The sequence below is a fragment of the Delphinapterus leucas genome, chromosome 5, assembly GCF_059928025.1.
Source record: "Delphinapterus leucas isolate spDelLeu-1000000601 "Yukka" chromosome 5, BTC_Dleu_Yukka2, whole genome shotgun sequence".
Taxonomy (NCBI): domain Eukaryota; kingdom Metazoa; phylum Chordata; class Mammalia; order Artiodactyla; family Monodontidae; genus Delphinapterus; species Delphinapterus leucas.
This window is the reverse complement of record NC_143133.1, coordinates 1,157,848-1,175,052: the sequence shown is the minus strand read 5'-3', so window position 1 is coordinate 1,175,052 and position 17,205 is coordinate 1,157,848. Positions and strand designations below refer to the sequence as shown.

Here is a 17,205-nt window from a genome sequence, read left to right as displayed (position 1 = left end):
CCTCCAGGCTCTGGCCTTCGCTGGCCTCCTTGCCATCCCCGTCACTATCGCTGCGTGTCTCCCGAGCGTTGGACACAAATGCGGGGTCTCTGGCAGGCTGGAGGGGCTTGGGGGCTGGGAGCGCTTTCCCGAGTTGGGTCAGGTATTGGGCGGCATCGTTATCCAGAACCAAGCTTCTAGTAACCTCCCCTGCTCTCCAGAAAGAGGCCCCAGAAACCCCCTCAGTTGGAAGGTGAGCTGGACACAGCAATAAGGGGAGCGAGTTTCTTAGAAGCCAGAGTAAAAGTTCATACTGTCCAAGACCGTGAGGCACGAGGGACAGAGGCAGGGGCACCAGGTGGCAAAGCAGGGGCTGGGGGGGAGGGACAGCCAGCCCTGGGCAGCGCTGGGTCCCAGGGAGGGCGTGAGTCTGCATAGCCACCTGTCCCTGAATCCACCCGAGTCCGCCACTTGGCCTGGGCACTGCTGCCTCCTCCACGAAGCCTTCCCAGACTTACTCCCACCACTGCTGGGTGGGTGCCCTGCTCAGTCTTCCCTCTCCCTCGGGCTGTGAACTGTGCAGTAGACGGGCCCAGATGCTGTCACTGGGTCCTCAGCACCCCAATGAGCCGAGCATCAGCATGCAGCACCTGCCCAAAGTTGAAGGAGTGGCGGCGGCGGAGTGCAGGGGGCAATGGTGGGGCCCAAGGCGGGTGCCAGGCCCGGGAGGGGGTGGGAAGCCAGCCAGGAGCAGGAGTGTGGCCAGGAGTGCAGATGGCTGAATCAGGGCGCCAGGTGAGGGCTTTGTTTACATGGGGCTCCATGGGGGGGACCCACCTAGAAACGTCCCCCTCCCCTAGCTGACAGGGTAGGCAGACACCAGGAGGCAGGGTGAGGAGAGGGAGGCCTTGGAACCAGCAACAGGTACCTGGATGTGACCCTCAGGGTCCCTGAACTCCACTAGCTGGGGGCAGATAGGGGATGGGCAGGCCCAGAGGATTTCCCCATTGCCCCCTCCCACAAACACATCACCTGCATTCCCTGCCCTTGGAGACCCCCGACCAAGGCAGTGAAAACCACTGGTGACCCTGAGGTTCCACCCTGCCAGCGTCGGGCCCCCGTGCAGCTGGGCACACCGGATCACCCTCACCCTAGCTCTGCCCAGGACACATCGTCTCTGAGCCAAAGACCTGGGCTGGAAAGCCTTGGAGAGCGCAAGACCCAGGCAGCCAGTCTAGTCTGGGGCCCCCACCCCTGCAGCTGTTGCTCCAGCAGCAAGTAGTGACCCCTCCCTCCTCGGGGGACAGATGACAGGACTTGTCCCAGGTGGGCAGTGAGTACCCGGGAGCTGCCTGGGACTCCAGGACAGGAGACAAGAAAGCATGGATCTGAACCAGTTGTCTTTATTTTTTGGAAAGCACGTCTGCTGGTTTGGGCCAACACCTTTGGCCCCCACAAGGCTGGGGGCCCTGAGAACTGAGACCACCCTGAGCCCGCTGACAAGCAGAGAATAGCCGCCCAAACTCAGGGCCATTAACAGTACAAAAAGTAACAAAACTGAATTTGTGGCTTTCTCTCCCAAGCTTTGAAAGGTAGCAGTCTGGGCTACAAAAGTCTAGAAGCGTTGCGTAAGAAGTGTTAAATCTACAGCAAATACGTCTTGTAAAAACTCAATAAATTATATATATAGATATATATAAACTTGTAACATCTAATAACATCTGAACCTGCATGCAGGGCTGCCCCCCCACCCCGAAACTGCCTCCCCGCCTGGAACACATGGCAATTAGAAGAACCTGTATGAAAATACCAGCTTGCTTTGAAGTCTAAAAAAATAAATCTCCTAAAGAAAAATCCTATAGAAATCTACTTCTCTTGCAAAAGAAGGCCAAAGGAAATAAAATATCCCCTCGGAATCATCTCAAACTATTAACGACCCTTTAGGGTATCAGGGGGCTGGCTCTGGCCTTGGGGTGTGGGCTGGACACACCCTCAGCAATGCCCCTAAACAAAGCATAAACCATCTCACTGTTAATAAGTTAAAACTTAAGCCTCTGCCGTGCAGCTGGCTGAACGCTAGGAGCCTGGGGAGTGACGGGGACACAGGCTCTGGGGGTCGATAAATAGCTTTACAAACATACAGGTCCAGGAACAATTTTTAAAACAAAACTGCGGTGCCAGAAAAGCCCCTCCAACCTCTGCTGGTTTTTGCGTCTCAACAGCGAGCCCCCAGGGCGCCTCCCTCGACTAGGGCACCCCGGCCCCTGCACCCTCAGGGCCCCATGCCTCAGTTGTACCAGCCTTCCTTCTTCCATATAGATATTTATATATATATGTATGTGTATATCATATACACGCATCTATTTATATAAATGTACACTCATTTCTGGAATAAACCTTTCGGATAGAAGTTAAAGGCTCCCGCCTTCAGGTACCCGTAATTTCAGTCTCTGAGGGTCAAGGTGGGAAGTGGGGAGGCCTGGAGGTGGGGAGCCGCTAACACTCACCCCAGGCGCAAGGTGCCGCTTGGGTGGGAGGTGTGCCACACGGGGGCTTCCCTGTAGGCTCAGCTTGGGCACTTGGAGGGGGGGGGCTCAGCCCACTCTGGACACTGGAGCCCAGCCCACCCCGATGCTCCCTGTGGGGTGGCAGCGGGGGTCAGGGGAGCCTGGGGAGGGGCCCGGCTCCCTGCCCTGAGGGGCCCCACGGGAGAAGCCCCTTACATTCTACGTCCGGTCCACCGGTGCTGCCGGCCCAGGTGGCCAGGAGGTCACCGTACAGCAGGGCGGGCATGCTGGGGACCCCAGAGCACACACGAGTGCACACATGCACACATGTGGAAGTTGTCTGTCCATCTGTCCACCAGTTCCAGGTCTTGAGCCCAGGCCGGTGAGACCCGTTGGTCACGGCACACCAGCGGCAGCACGGCGGGCTGGGGTCCGCTCTCACGTTGATGGGGGCTTGGCCCGCAGGCCGCGGCCCTTCACGTCCGCGAGCCCCCGCTGCCTGGTGGGGCCGGGGGCAGCAGGTCATGGGCGAACACGGAGTCGTCCCCTGAGGAGCCGGAGCTGGGCGTGTCCTGGCCGCCCGGCGAGTACTGCTCGAAGGGCACCGACAGGTCGAGGTACTCCTGCGAGCGGGCCGGGGTGGGGGTGCGGTCAGTGCTGCACCACCTCCAACGCCCGAGCCGTCCAGGCCCGGGGCGGGGGGTGGGCGGGGGGCGGCAGCGGGGCCCGCACTCACGTCGGTGGATGTAACGGTGAGCACGCGGTCCAGGTCTTCCACCAGCTGCTTGAAGGTGGGCCTCTGGGAGGGCACGGCGTGCCAGCACTCGCGCATGATCATGTACCTGGGGGCAGCACTCAGGTGGGCCCTGCCCTGTGCCCGTCCCCCTCCCTTGGGAACAGCCTCGAGGCCGGCCCTCCCCCTGCCCGGGGGCGGGGCTCAGTGGGGCCCAGCGGGGGTCCCGAGGTGACAGGCGGGCGCGCGCTCACAGATCGTGCGTGCAGTTGGCCGGCTTGTCCATGCGGTGGCCTTCCTTCAGCAGCTTGAAGAGCTCCTCCACTGGGATGCCGGGGTACGGCGAGCCCCCCAGCGTGAATATCTCCCAGAGCAGGACACCGAAGGACCAGCTGTGGGCGGCGGGGGCGCGGCACCGTCAGCCCACCCTGCCGCCCACGGTCCCCCGTGCATGCGGAAGCCACAGGACAGACCCCAGTGGGGTGCAGGGGGGCTACCGATGGTGCCCGGCTCTGCCCCACAGCTCCCCAGCCCCTGCCCTGGTGTGGCCTGTGCCCCACCCGGCTCCCCACCCCACCCCCGCCCGGGTCTGGGGGCCACATACACGTCACTCTGGTGGGTGTAGACGCGGTCAAACAAGGCCTCGGGCGCCATCCACTTCACGGGCAGGCGGCCCTGGGAGGAGGAACGGGGTTTGTTGACCGCCAGGCGCCCTCCCAGCTTGAGTCCCCCACCCTCCCCAGGCCGGGCTCACATTGGTGGTCTTCTTGTAGTAGTCGAGGTTGTGCACGTCGCGGGCCAGGCCAAAGTCCGCGATCTTCATCACGTTGTCCTCGGTCACCAGCACATTGCGGGCGGCCAGGTCCCTGTGGATGCACTGGGGACAGGACCGGGGTTGAGGCGGTCGCCACCGGCTGCTCCCTCCGCCCCCCGCCTGGCCCAGCCCCGCCGGCGGCGCTCACCTTCTGCGAGGCGAGGTACTCCATGCCCCGCGCCACCTGGTAGGCGCAGGAAACCAGGTCCTTGAAGGTGAGCTGCTCCTCGGGCAGCCGGCAAGTGTCGAAGGAGTAGTCCGTGCCCGGGGGCCGCCGCGCCCGCAGGTACTCCCGCAGGTTGCCCTTGGCCGCGTACTCCACCAGCACGTACAGGGGCCCTGCGAGCACCGGGGTCTCAGCGGGGGCTGCACCTGGGGGCCGCCCGCTGCCCGCCGCGGGCCCAGCACCCACCGCCCTGCGTGCAGGCGCCCAGCAGGTTGATGATGTTCTTGTGTTTCCCGATCATTTTCATCATCTCCATCTCGGACACCAGGTCCGACAGGTCCTTATCTGTGGCGTCATCTGTGCGGGGAGGGGGTTTGTCAGGCTGGGCCGCCCCAGCCTTGTCCAGGCTCCCCTCGCCACGCCCCTCCCTCACCTTTCAGCATCTTCACCGCCACCGTGACGGGCTTGGCAGCCCGGTCCTTGTTGATGCCGATGGCCTCCGCCATGACCACTTGGCCGAAGCAGCCCTCCCCGAGAGGCTTGCCCAGAGTCAGCCTGGCGGCAAAAGCAGAGAAGCGATGAGCACGCCCGCCCGCTCGAGGCACTGTCCCAGGCAGCCTGAGGTGCAGTGCCACCGCCTCCAGGAAGCCCACCACCCTCGCCCCGGCGACCGTGCTCATGCTGGTGGAGGACCTTGCCCCACCCCCCACCCCACTCCCCACCCCGGCCTCTGGGCCGGTGAGAGCACTTCCTGGGGCAGGTCCTCCCCGCCACGCCCCAGCCCCATCTCCAGCAGTGGCCTGATTCCCATCTGAATGCAGCCGGGTCTGAGTGGGGCCCCTCCCCACCACCGGCCCCCACCGTGTGTGCGCCCCCCCGCCCCCCCGGGCCAGGGCCCCAGGCCTTCGCACACCACTGACCGGGCCCGGGACAGCTCCCACTTGGGGTCGGCGGGCAGCTCGAGCTCAGAAACGTTGGCCAGCGCGGGGCCCTCCCCCGAGGACAGCCGGGCGATCCGCACCAGCGGCGTGTTGGAGCTCATGGACGAGCTGGACTCCAAGGACACCTGCTTGGGTCAGCAGGGGCAGGTTGGTGCTGCGGGGCTGCACGACCGGGGCGCAGGGGCGAGGGTGCGGCCCCCTTGGACCGTAGGCCGAGGCCGGGCCTGGGATGGCTGCCTGACTCCTGCACAGCACTGAGCGAAGACTTCTAAAATGTTCTGTGCCCAGAGTGACCCGGCTCTGTGCGGTGACCACAGAGACCAGTGAGGGCTCGGCGCCCCCCACAGCAGAGGGGCTGTCCCTGGGCAGGCCCCAGGCCCCAGGCCTTGACACTAGGAAGGGGACTGAGCGTGGGAGCCCGGGAGGCTGGGGCAGGGGCACGGGCGGCTCGGAACCTGGTATCTACTTTCTGTTACCTGTCGCTTGAGCGGGAAGCGGGAGACCTTGTGCACGGCGGGCGAGCCCAGGCCCTTCTTGGGGGGGCTGCGCAGGCGGCAGAGGGTCACAGCGGCCACCACCAGGATGAAGAGAAGGAAGCCCACCCCGTAGCTGAGAACACCTGCATACACACTGCCAGCCTCACCAGCCTCCACCAGCTCCTCCTCAGCTGCAAAGACACGGGCGTTGGGGGCCTGGCCCAGCCTCTCAGGAGCCCCCGCGGGCCGCCCTGGGCCGGGCCGGGGGCTCAGCTCCCCTGGTGCGAGTGCTGAGGCCTGAAGGGCCTACTTGTTGAAGGTCCAGCAGCCAGAAATACCTGGGCCAGGAGGGGCAGACCCAGGACAGAAAGAGCCCAGCGGAGCCAGCAGCACCCTCACCCGCCACCCGGGAGACACCAAAGCCACCGCATCGGCTGCTGGGGACCCCGTGGGGATGGGGCGCTCGAGGGAGGCCCTCTGGGCCAAGACAGGGCCGTGTGGGCTCTGTCCCCATACCGGGCACAGGGCCTGGCTCGAGGGCTCTGCAGTCCCCTGCCTGTTCCCGATGGCGTTGGCGTGTCCCGAGCTGCAGCCCCGAGAGGACAGGCGCAGAGCGAGCGCAGCAGGAGCTGGTACCTGGCAGCACCACCAGCCACGCAGAGTGATGGGAAAACCCGATAGAATTGCCCGCCAGACACGTGTACTCCCCCGCGTCCTCAAAGGTGACATTGCGCAAGGACAGAACCTCTAGCTCCTTGTCGGTGGTGTTAGCGCCCGCCGTCTACAAAGAAAGAACAGAGCGCGATAGGAGAGCGCCAGCACCTCCCGCGGGCACCACAGCCAGAGTCCACGCGGCGACGATCCAGCCAGGCTGCAAGGAAAACGCCGCCACCACCACCACGGCCACGGCCACGGCGGCCGAGGGCCCCCTGCCTCGTGCGTCCACACCGAGCCTGAAGCCAGTCCCTCCACCGGCAAGTCCTCTGTCCCAGGTGAGCCAGGCGTGCGACCGGCAGCACAGCAGGAGGGGTTAGCGCGCACCAGGAGGGGCAGGCGGGCGGGCAGGCGACAGAGAGATGGGCAGGAAGTGAGCCGCAGCGGGAGCAGGGGCCAGAGAGAGGGATGGAGGGAGAGCGTGAGAGCCAGAGCAGCGGAAGACGGGCTCCGGCCCGGCCTCGGGGCTGAGGTCCTCCGGGCGGGGGGGGGGGGGGCGGGGGGGTGCGCACGGGGGTGCAGGCCACGGGGGCTCAAAGCAGGCGGTCACGGCGGAGGCCAGAGAGGCGGCGGCGCAGATGTGGCCACGCCAGGAGCAGAGTGTGAGCCGGGGACGGGGCACGAGCGGCGGGGCGTGCGGGTGGGCGCAGGGCCAGGGCGTCGGAGCTGGAGCTCGGCGTGCCAGGCAGGCGTGGGACAGAGTTGTTACCTGCTTGGGGCCCGTGAACACGCAGCCAAAAGGCCTTCTCAGCCACGCCTATGAAATTGGAGGCTCGACAGAGGTACTCGCCCCCGTCGCGCTCGGACACATTGGCCAGGCGGAGGCGCGCGTCGGCCTCCACACTCTCACTGATCCACGACTGCAGGGACAAGAGACCCGGCTCAGGCGCGGAAGCCCCGCCGGGCATGGAAGTGGCCGCGCAGGAGCGGGCCTGTCTAGACCCCAGGCTCTGAGGCTCTGAGACCCCCAAGGAACGGATGGGCAGACTAGGCTGTGCCAGCTAGGAAGGCTGCCTGGAGGCGGCTTGCAGGCACCTCACAGCGGCGGCTGTCGTCTCAGCGGATGCGCCTTCCCCTCATCCACCCCAACAGCCCGGAGCGCAGCCCTGGCTGGTGGCGCTCAGAGAGGCCCTCCCAGGGCACTGGAGCTGCCCACCGCGGGGGCCCCGGCTGCCACACGGCTGGGCCGAGAGCACCCGGTACCGCCCCGCGGCTAGTCTGGACCCCTGCTCCCGCCCCGCAGGCCCATCTCGTCTCTAAACAGATGTTTCTCTTTGGGCTGCAAGTGTCGCAATCACCCCAACTTGGGGGGGCCCCCACCGCCGGGGCCGTGGGAACAAAGCTCAGGCGGTCCTGCCCTGAGGGCCCAGCGAGGTGGGCGGGTGGCCGTCTGAAGGCAGACAAGGGCGCAAGGACACAGGGCTCACTGTAGGTCCTGGCGTGCCGGGCCGGGCCCCACCTCCCGAGCCGACCCCCCGCTGCTTCTCCCCGTAGGTCCAAAGCCTGTGCCCCGACCCCCGTCCCTTAAACATGACAGGCCTCCTGCCTGGGATGCCCTCCCTGTCCCCGGCGAAGGGGGCCCCCGCGGGGCCGGGCCTGACGGCTCACCTGCAAGGAGTTCCCCCCCGCGCCGCCCCCCCCCCCCAGCCCGCCTGCCCCACCCAGCCAGCGGCGCGGCGGGGCCCACCTTGAGCACCGTGACATAGGGCGTGCCGTCGGGCCCCACTTTGCTGCCGTTCACCTCCACGTGCTTGAGCCACTGGATGTGCGGCTGCGCGTCGCTGTACACCTTGCAGTGGAATTCCACGTCGCTGCCTAGCACCGCCGTCTGGTTGGCGGGCAGCCCCGCCTGCAGGATGGGCCGGTGCGGGGAGCGCTCTGCGGGACACGGGGTGCTCAGAGGCTGCCTGACCCGTGCCCGCTTGCCGCCCGCACCCGCCAGCCCGGGCCTCACCCAGCACGTCCAGAGTGTATGTCTGCCGGATGCTGCCGAACTTGTTCTCCACGACGCACGTGTAGTTGCCGCGGTCCGAAGGCACCACGCTTTCCATGACCAGGCTCCACTGCTGGTGCCGCAGCTGCAGGTGGACACGGGTGAGCGGACGGCGGGCTGTGCCCTGCTGGCCGGCACCGAGGCCCCAGCGCCCCCCGCCGGGCCCACCTTGATGCCCCCGATGCGGTGCTCGCCTCGGAACTCCTTGCCGTTCTTCAGCCAGGAGATGGACGGGGTGGGGTTGCCGGCGGCTGGGCAGCGGAAGCGAACCGTGTTGGCCGCCGGCACCGCCAGCAGCTTCTTGTCCATCCGCTCGGGCCGCGTCCAGTAAGGGGCCCCTGCTGGCAGAGGGGCACGGGAAGGCTGTGACCAGGGTGGGAGTAGAGGCCTGCCTGCCCCGCGCCAGCCTCAGTCTCCCCTCCTGTGTAGGAAAGGTCAGCCTTTCGAAGACCCCTGCCTGGGCTGGACGAGCCTTCGGTGGCCTCAGTGCCACCTCCCGGCACTCAAAAGCCAGGTCCCCTCCCTTCCCGTCCACTTCCCTCAAGCGCCACACCATGGCCCAGGAGCCTTCACGACGCAAAGGTGTCCTCCCAGGGGAGCACCCACCCACCCAGGCAGGCCCACCAGAGGGGAGACGCAGCCCGCAGAGGGACCAGGTCACGCCGGGCTAGGAAGCCCGGCTGGATGCACGGGCAGGGCCAGGCCTTGGGAGCTTACCAGGAGGCAAGACCCAGCCACCCGCAGAACCCGGAGCCTTGAGACCGGCCAGGAGCCACTCTCCACACCATGGGCACCAGATGGGGACGCGGTGAAAGGGTATCTGGGAGGCCCTGCTCCCCCATCCTGTTTTCCAGGACCGTCCCACCCCCACCCTCACAGCCCAACTGGCTTTTCTCCCTTGGGGCTGGGGTGAGGCTGCATTCCCACCACGGGGAGGCTGGGTGGGTGTCCCCAGGAGGGAGGGAGCCCTTCCCCGCGACCCTGCTGCCATCCGTGCAGCCACCTCCGAGAGGGTGCTGAAGCCCGGGTGGGGAGCAGTGTGGGCAGGCACCGGGGGGAGGCGCCTCCAGAGCTCCGGGGGCCGGTGTCAGAGACCCCAGGGTGGCCCAGGGAGCCCGGCAGGGAGGGGCTGTTCCCTGGGACTGGAGACCGCGATGCCTTCAGGAAGGCAGCTCTGCCAGCAACCCTGCTGAGTGGCCCCTGAGCCCACTCAGGAAGAAGAACGCCAACCCCCTGCCTGGGACGGCCAGAGTGAGCGGGACACACAGGGGACAGGCGGGAGGCGGCGGGGCGCCCGCCGGGGCCCTCACCCCACTCCCGCATCTTGGGGCATCTCAAACTCAGCTCCTCCAAAACCAGACGCCACCTCCCTGAACCGGCCCCCGCCCACTGGGCAAAGCCCATGCTGCTCACTGTTCCAGGCGCTGTCACCCTCAGCCTGTCACCGGAAAGCACCGCCGCAGCCCCTTCACAGTGAATATGCCGGGACCTGCTGTCCCTGCTGCTCAGCGCCACGCCCCTCTCCCACCCGCACTGTCTCAGTCGCCCCCCACCGGCCCTAACCCCTCTGTCCGCTGCCGCCTGCCCTGTCTCAGTCACACGTGGGACGGGCCACCTCGCCCACAAGCCTCACTGCCCCAGCCCCGGCCACGCTGGCCCCCCGGCTACTCCTGGAGCCCCGGTCCCCGGTCCCCTCCCCACAGCACGGTGCCCCATCCCACCCGTCACCTGCCACCCGGAGCCCAGAGCTGGGCACGCATCGCCGCCACCCCACACTAAGGGGCCCCCACGGAGGTGGCCCCCAGACCTCGGTCTCTCCCCTGCCTGGTGAGCAGGGCCCCAGTGGCAGGTTGGTCCCCAGCCCTGGGCAGCCCTGCGTGCCTGGAACCCGGTCTCACCTGTGTCTTCAGCCTCGTCTTCCCCATCTTCATCGTCTCCTGAGGACGGAGCATCTGTAGCGCAGGCGAGAGGGAAATATGGGAGGTGGCCCTGCAAGCAGGCAGGGGCCCCTCACTCCGACGGCGCCTCCCGGGGGCCTCCCCTCCCCCAAGACCACCAGGACCCTCGGGAGCGTCGTGGGCCCCAGCAGGCCCTACCTGTCACGCGCACGGTGAAGTGGCACAGGACACTCTGCGTGAGGCGCTGGCGGCAGCTGTAGGCCCCGGCGTCCTCATGGGAGGCGTTGAGCACCTGCAGCCGCTGCGGCCCCACCAGGATGCGGTCTGAGGGCGCCAGCCCCACGCCGTCCTTCACCCAGACCGTGGGCCCTGAGGGAGCCCCCGCGGGCCAGTGGCAGCTCAGCTCCACGGTGTCCCCGCTGCCAAAGACCAGCTCCTGCTGGCCAGGCTCAGGGCCCGGGACCTCTGCGGGCAAGATGGGGGCCCATGAGGCAGGCGCCCCCCAAACCAGGGACGCCGGGGGCTCCGCACCCCGCGCTGTGGCACCGCACGTGCCGGGGGGAGGCTGCAGCCGGGGGCCGTCTGGGGCCTGTGGGGGCTGAGGTGGGCCCAGGAGACGGAAGAGCCTGTGGTCCGGCTGACTCTCCCACAGGGCCGGGGCACGGGCACTGTTCGTAGTGCCACCAGGTCTCCGTCCCGAGGACGACCCTGCTGTGGTAGCGCTTATGTAGAGGACACGTGAGGAAGCGGGAGGGGCCGCTCCAGTCCAGCACTGTCTGTAGACACGGAACACTCCAGTTTCCGAGTGTCCAATTTTCCTTTGATTCTTTTCAATGATTTAGAAATGCAGCATCCGCTCCGACCTCACGGGCAGCAGCGAAGCAGGAGGTGGGCGTGCTGTGCTTGGCCGACCTCAGCTAAAACAGAGGCTCGGAGGTGGGGACGAGCGGGGTAGTGACAAGACAGTTCATCCCAGGAGGGGATTCCCACCTGGTGCCCCCCACCCCTCATCTTGGCTTCAAAACCAGTTCGGGACCTGCCCAGCCCCAGAAGGGAGCGCCGCAGTCAGACAACACCCCCAAGCCTTCCAGAAGAGCCCCAAGCTGACGCCGGCAAGGCCAGCCCAGAGTGGAGGCTCTCAGGGGCATGGACGGCCTGAGCCCCGCCTCCGACTACACCTCCGCAGTAAATCAGAGAGAACACATACCCAGAAGGAGACTAGAAATACACAGACATGGTACCAGTTGTGGCCAGTGGGGCCTCACAGGCCAGTGGGGTGAGGGGACCTAGGACCCCTCATCTTACAGATGAGGACACAGGCGAGGGGAGGAAGACTGCAGACTCGGCTGGCGGCGAGGCCAGAGCAGGCACCGCCAGGCCAGGCTGAGGAGGCCCGGCCCACCTCTCCCCGCAGGTGCCGAGAAGTCGGGGTGGAGGGTCCTTGCCGAGGGCGGATGTCCACTGTGGCCCCTGCGCCCCTCCCCTGACCAGTGGCTACCCAGATCCCAAGGGGCCAACAAGGCCTGGGACCCAGGGGCTGACCAGCCCCCCCAGGTCTCCCTGCCAGAGCTGGACAATGCACGGCGCAGGCAGGCAGCCTGGGCTTTGGGCCCGGGACAGGGGTGGGTGGTCCCACCACGCAGACCCAGCTGGGTTGGTCACACCGTTACTTGTCATTCTGCCGACGCACGGCCTAGATTCGAGGGCCCAGCTGCCCGTTCTGGCCACGCCAGTCCCTGGCTCCTCTGACGGGCCCCATTCTGCCCCCCACCTCAGGGGGTTCCACAAGCTCGGCGCCCACCAGGACGGTCCCTGAAGTGCCCATGGGGTCTGCATTCCCAGGGTTCCCACAGTCAGGGGGCTCCTGGCCTGACTTTCAGACCCCCAGTCCCGGCCACGGTGTTATGTGGGGACCACCCAGTGCCGGGAGCCGGCTGAGGCCCCCCAGAAGGCCGAGAACAGGCTGGCTGTGGCTGCCTCAGCCCCAGGCCCTGGCCCAAGGGCAACAGTGGTTGGTTCCGGTTTGGTCTGGGTGGCAAAGGCAGGTCAAGCCATCCGCACAAGTATTCACTTCAACCTGGTCCAGCAGGGCTGGGAGGACCCAGCACTCCGCCGAGGGCCAGCCCCGGACCTGCCCAGGACCCTGCCCCACTAGGTGGCCGTAGAGGCCAGGGACCTCCGGACCAGGGCCGGGATGGCAGGAGCACCTCCACTTCCTGCAGATCCAATCCACTCTGCGCCACAGAGGACCCGGGGGAGACCAGGCAACGCCAAGGGGGGGCGGCGTCAGGCGGGGGGACACAGAGTGACGGGCAGGGCCCGAGGGGGCACTCTGCCTAGGGGCGGTGAGGGCACACGCTGTAGGCTGCTCAGCTCCCACCACAATGGCCTCAGGAAGGAGGCTTTCTTGATCAACACAAGGGGGCCCGTCCACACCCACACAGGCACTGGCGCCACACACGTCGGAAGACAAATGTCCTCTGTGCCATGGTGGGTGCCCACGTGCCATGTGGGGGTGGGCAGAGGTGGAATGTCCGCCCCCGTGGGTCCCACAGCACCTGTTCCAGCCTGCACCCCCGCCAAAGGCCTGACCTCGGTGAGGGGGCCGCCAAGGGGTACTGTGTCCTGGAGGGGCCAAGCCGGGCCTTCGGGCACGTCTCCCAGGCCCAGAATCCTCCTGAATCTGCCACTCACGGGCCCCGTGACTCAGTTTCCCCCACTGGCAGGCCAAGGGGGCCACCACAAGCAGTTAAAGCACTGGAGCTGGTGAAAATAGGGGGCACGAGACCCCCCCCGCCCCAGGGCTACACCCCAGGATTGATGTCCACCAGGCCGCAGCCGGAGTGGAGCCAGCCTGCTCCGGAGGGCCGCGACCCCTGCTGGGGGAACTCGCTCCTGGTTTGGGGTCACTACAGTTGAGACCCGCTCAATGCATGTGGGGTGTGCAGGGGTCGGGCCACCCTCCACGAGAGGGGCCTGGAGGAGACCCCAGGGAACAAGCATCAAATCCAGACCCGATTCAGAGGAGGCGCCTGGACCTGACGACAGAGGAAGAGCAAAGCCCTCTGGCTCTGGATGTGGGTGAAGGTCTCTGATGCCAGGTACATGCTTTAAATGGCCGGGAGGCGCGCCCCAAAGGGACCGTGAAGTCATGGCCTTCCTGCCTCCCCAGTCCCCTCCCCACCCGGAAACAATATGAAAAGTTTCGTAACAAAGTGAGAAAAAGAAAGGGGTGGGATCCGGAGGCCTGGCGGGCTAATGAGGGCTTACAGGATTATCCAGCCTAATCCTCCAGCAACCCTTCCGTTATCCTGCACAGGCGAGGAAACTGAGGCTGCAGGAAAGCAACCAGAACCAGGCTGGGCAGCCAGCAGCCTCGGGCCCAGCAGGGCCTGGGGTCAGGGAGCCCCCCGGTCCCCCAGCCTGAAGAGGCTCCTCACCGTTCATTCACTTGTAAATCACTCAGGCCGGCCTGGCCACCCGCTCCCCCAAGCCGGTACCTGGGCAGACGCCCCGCCTACCTCCTCAAGGAGACCCCTAGCTCCTCTCTAGGTTCAACTGTAAAATGGGGCGCACCAGGCCCCAGATAGGGCCCCAGGTGGGACTTGAGGGCCTGGGGGGCAGGGGCACCCTTGGCTCAGTGCAGGGGCTCAGAGGCCAGAGGTCCAGCCTCAGGCTCAGCGCAGGTTAATGAACCACCCAGAGGCCTGCGGGGCTCAAAGTCCAGCCCTGAGGAGGAGCAGGTGGGGGAGGGTGCCGCCAGCGCCTTCCTGGGAAGTGCCCTCACCCTCCCCCCAGGCCCCTCCTGGCCGGGTGGGCCCCCATCAACCTTCCTGCCTGGCGGGGGCCCCCCGCCAGTGGCTTCGTGCGGAGATGGAGGCCGCCCTGGCGGGGCCTGGGGTGGCCAGGGCAGTCCAGCGGCGGACACCTTCCCCAGTGTCCGTGACCCCTGCCAGCTCCGGCTCCGTAATTTATGTTCCCCGGGAAAGTGCCAGGCTGGGACCTTTGTAAATTTCACGAGGCCTTTGTATTTTTACTGCCTGGCCCGTGGCCCAGCTCCTTCAGGAACCGGATTAGGTTTATTGACCTATCAACTCACTACCTGTTTCACCAACTTTACTGCGGGGACAGGGGCCCCGGTGCGCGGGCACCCCAGCCCCTGGGGGGGTCCTCAGGACGCTCTACCCCAGGCCCGCATCTGGTGGGGGCGCTGCCAGTTCCCCGAGGCGGGGAAGGAGGGGGCCACTGCCCCACCTCCGCGCCGCAGGGGGTCCGGGAGGTCTGGAGCTCCGCCCACCGCCCCCTCCCCCGGGGCTAGTTGACATTCCCCGGCCGTAGGGAGTAATATCTTTATCTGAATGCGAATGCTAATTCGGGGCTCCCCCCGCGGCCGCCTATTCTGCGCCCCTGGAAGCGGGGGCCGCCCTAGCAAGCGCTAAAAGCGCGCCCTGACCTCCCGACGGCCTCTGTCACGCCGCTGAATGACACGCACATTCAAGCGCCGAGCCCACTTTCATTCATAAAAAAATGACATTGTTCCGAGAGGCCGCAGCCGCCGCCGGAGGAAGGGGCGCGGGGGACGCAGGGAGGGGCGGGCCGCCATCTGCCTCCGTCCAGCCCGCGGCCGCCGCCTCCCTGGCACTGCGCGCCCGCAGCCGCTCGACTCACACCTCCCCGCGAGGCCCGGCCGCCATCAATGCGCGGTCTGTGGCCGCGCCGAGGTACAAAGGAGCGGCTGTTCGGGTCTCGCCCGGGTGGGGCGTGAGCTCACCGGGCGAAGGCCTTCCTCCACGCCGCCGCCGGGCTGGGGACAGCGGTGCGCGCAGCCCCCTCGCCCGCGCCGGTCCTCGCCAGCGCCCCGGAGTTGGCGGTCTCCAGGGGGCGGGCTCCCTACGGCCTCCCCTCTCTGCCCGGCCGCCGCCGGGGGCCTGGCAGCGCGTGTGCGGGGCGTGGGCACCCGGAGCGCTCGGCCGGGAGCAGCGTGGGTCAGCGCGCGCTGCACCTCGAGGGCCTTGTGCGTGTGCGGGTCAGGGCCCGGTGCCAAGACGCGCTCCCGCCCCGCCCCTGCCCAGGCTCTACGGGCCCTCCTCGCAGACCCTCGACGTCCCGCTGGACCTTGACCGCCAGCGGGGTTCCGCGGCTCCACATCGCTCGGACATCCGCCCTCTCACCTCCCGGCCCCCGCCTGGCGTTCGCTGCACACCCCTGGGGGCAGTCATCTTAACTCACAGGGCATGAGAGCTGGGTGGGGGGAAACGGAGGCACTAGGTGTCACCTGGTCATGCAGGCCACTGAGGGGCTGGGGCCCGGCCCCGGGCTGACGCACTCTCATACCCTCCCTCCAAAGTCCAACCTCTCGCTTTGGCTGAAGCTGGCCACGAACTGGGGCCCGAAGGGGGTTGGGGGAGAGGCACCAACAGCAGAAACTGTCCGTCAGTGCAGAACCCGCGGAACAATGGGAATCGTGGAAACGCAGTCCCCGAGCCCTCCCGACAGCGCCCAGGAGCAGGCTGCGCCCCACTGGGGAACCGCTGGGGGCGGGGGTTGCGGACGCCACCGCGGTGCCCGGCTCGCCGCCGCAGCCTCGCACTTGGGTGGCAGCCCTGCGGCTCCAGGCGCCCCACAAACTGCCGCGCCAGCTCTGGCCCCGATCCCCGGGGAGGGAGGGCGGCAGGAGCCCGGACGCTGGCCCCGCTATGCCAGCCCAGAGCAAGCCCTGGGGCCCACTCAGATCTCCGGCGCCCCACAGCCACCCAGGCGCCCGTTCCCCGGCCCCGACGCTTCTGCCTGCCGGGGTCCAGTGCCCTCCCCAGTACCCGTCGGGTCCTTCCGTACCTGCTGCTCTCCGCACGACGCGCTGCTCCATGCCCGGGGACCCGGAGACGGCGCCGGTCATCACGACGGCCACGGCCACAAAGAACGCGAGGACGCAAGCCGGAGCGCCCATAGCTGGGGCGGGTGTTACGACGTCCTCAGGCGGCGCGCGCCAGCATGCTGCCCCCCATGGCCCGGTTCTGGCACCGGCGGGAGGGCGCCACTCGGGGAGTCTGTTGGAGGAGGCAGGCAACTCGTTACTCGGGCGCGCAGGGGCGGAGGCGGCGGTGGCAGGGCTCCTGCGCCCCGGCCCCTCCGATCCCCGTCCGCCCCGCCCGCCGCCGCCGCCCAGGGCTCCCGGGCCGCCTGGCGCCGGCCGCCGCCTCCCCGCCGCGGTCCCTCCCTCCCCCTTCCCTCCCTGGCTGCTGCAGAGCCCTCCCAGGGCGGCGGCGGCGGCGGCTGCAAACTTTCCAGAGCTGGAAGCCCGCGCCCCGGCCGGGCCCCGCCGCAGAGACCGCTCGGGATCCGAGCCCGCCGCGCGCTCTGGACCTGCCGCGCGCCCGCCTGGTCCCCTCGCGCCCGCCGGGTCCCCACGCACCGACCTGGCAGCAGCGGGCGCCCGACTCACTGAGCGCGGCTCTGGCTTGCGCTCGCTGCCCGCCGGCCCAGCGCCTGCGCCCCGTCCCACCGGCCGTCGGCTCGGCGGTGCGTCCGTGCGCCCGGCCGAGCTGGACCGCGCGGCGCCAGCTGCCCGCGCCGCCGCCGCCGCCGCCGCCACCGCGCACTGAGCCCGGGCTGCCCGGCGCGCGGCAGCCAGTGGAGGCCGGCCTGCGCCCGCCCCGCCCCGCCCCGGCCACGCCCGCTCTGGCCCGCTCGGGCGCGGGGACACGCCCCTCCCCTGGGGCGGTCCGGAGGCGGGGCCGCGGCTTGCCTCGCCTCTGCCCGCGGAGGGGATTAGAGGGGGCGGGGCGGGGCGGGGGCGCCCGGCGGTCTCGGAGGGCGTGGGAGCCCGGCTCCGCGGCGAGGCCCCCAGTCGCACCGCTGGGCCCTGCGCTGAGGGCGGTCCCGCGCGGGGCGGGCGCACAGAGAGCCCGAGCGCAGGCTTCTATTTGCACAGCGCGCAGTCCCGGTTAGCACCCGGCCGCCCACCAATGGCTCAGGCCCCGGAAG

General features: G+C 67.9%; 1 protein-coding gene across 6 annotated transcripts; it reads right to left on the bottom strand.

The window, feature by feature from the left end:
* Positions 1 to 1,362: 1,362 nt before the first annotated feature.
* FGFR3 (fibroblast growth factor receptor 3) lies at positions 1,363 to 16,822 on the bottom strand. 6 transcript variants are annotated; one of them, XM_089911392.1, is made up of 18 exons: positions 16,634 to 16,822; positions 16,057 to 16,268; positions 10,420 to 10,686; positions 10,222 to 10,275; positions 8,492 to 8,664; positions 8,285 to 8,408; positions 8,018 to 8,208; positions 7,040 to 7,190; positions 5,617 to 5,807; positions 5,120 to 5,268; positions 4,633 to 4,754; positions 4,446 to 4,556; positions 4,182 to 4,372; positions 3,974 to 4,096; positions 3,824 to 3,894; positions 3,474 to 3,611; positions 3,223 to 3,328; positions 1,363 to 3,109 (listed from the first exon to the last, which is right to left on the bottom strand). In XM_089911392.1, the coding sequence occupies exons 2-18, from the start codon at positions 16,166 to 16,168 to the stop codon at positions 2,963 to 2,965; spliced, it is 2,421 nt and encodes an 806-aa protein (XP_089767518.1). In that variant the 5' UTR covers positions 16,169 to 16,268; positions 16,634 to 16,822; the 3' UTR covers positions 1,363 to 2,962. The 6 variants fall into 6 exon arrangements, with proteins under 6 accessions (XP_089767518.1, XP_089767517.1, XP_089767519.1 ...); XM_089911391.1 differs by having other exon boundaries at positions 16,638 to 16,822; XM_089911393.1 differs by having other exon boundaries at positions 5,120 to 5,265; positions 16,638 to 16,822.
* Between the last annotated feature and the right edge of the window lie 383 nt (positions 16,823 to 17,205).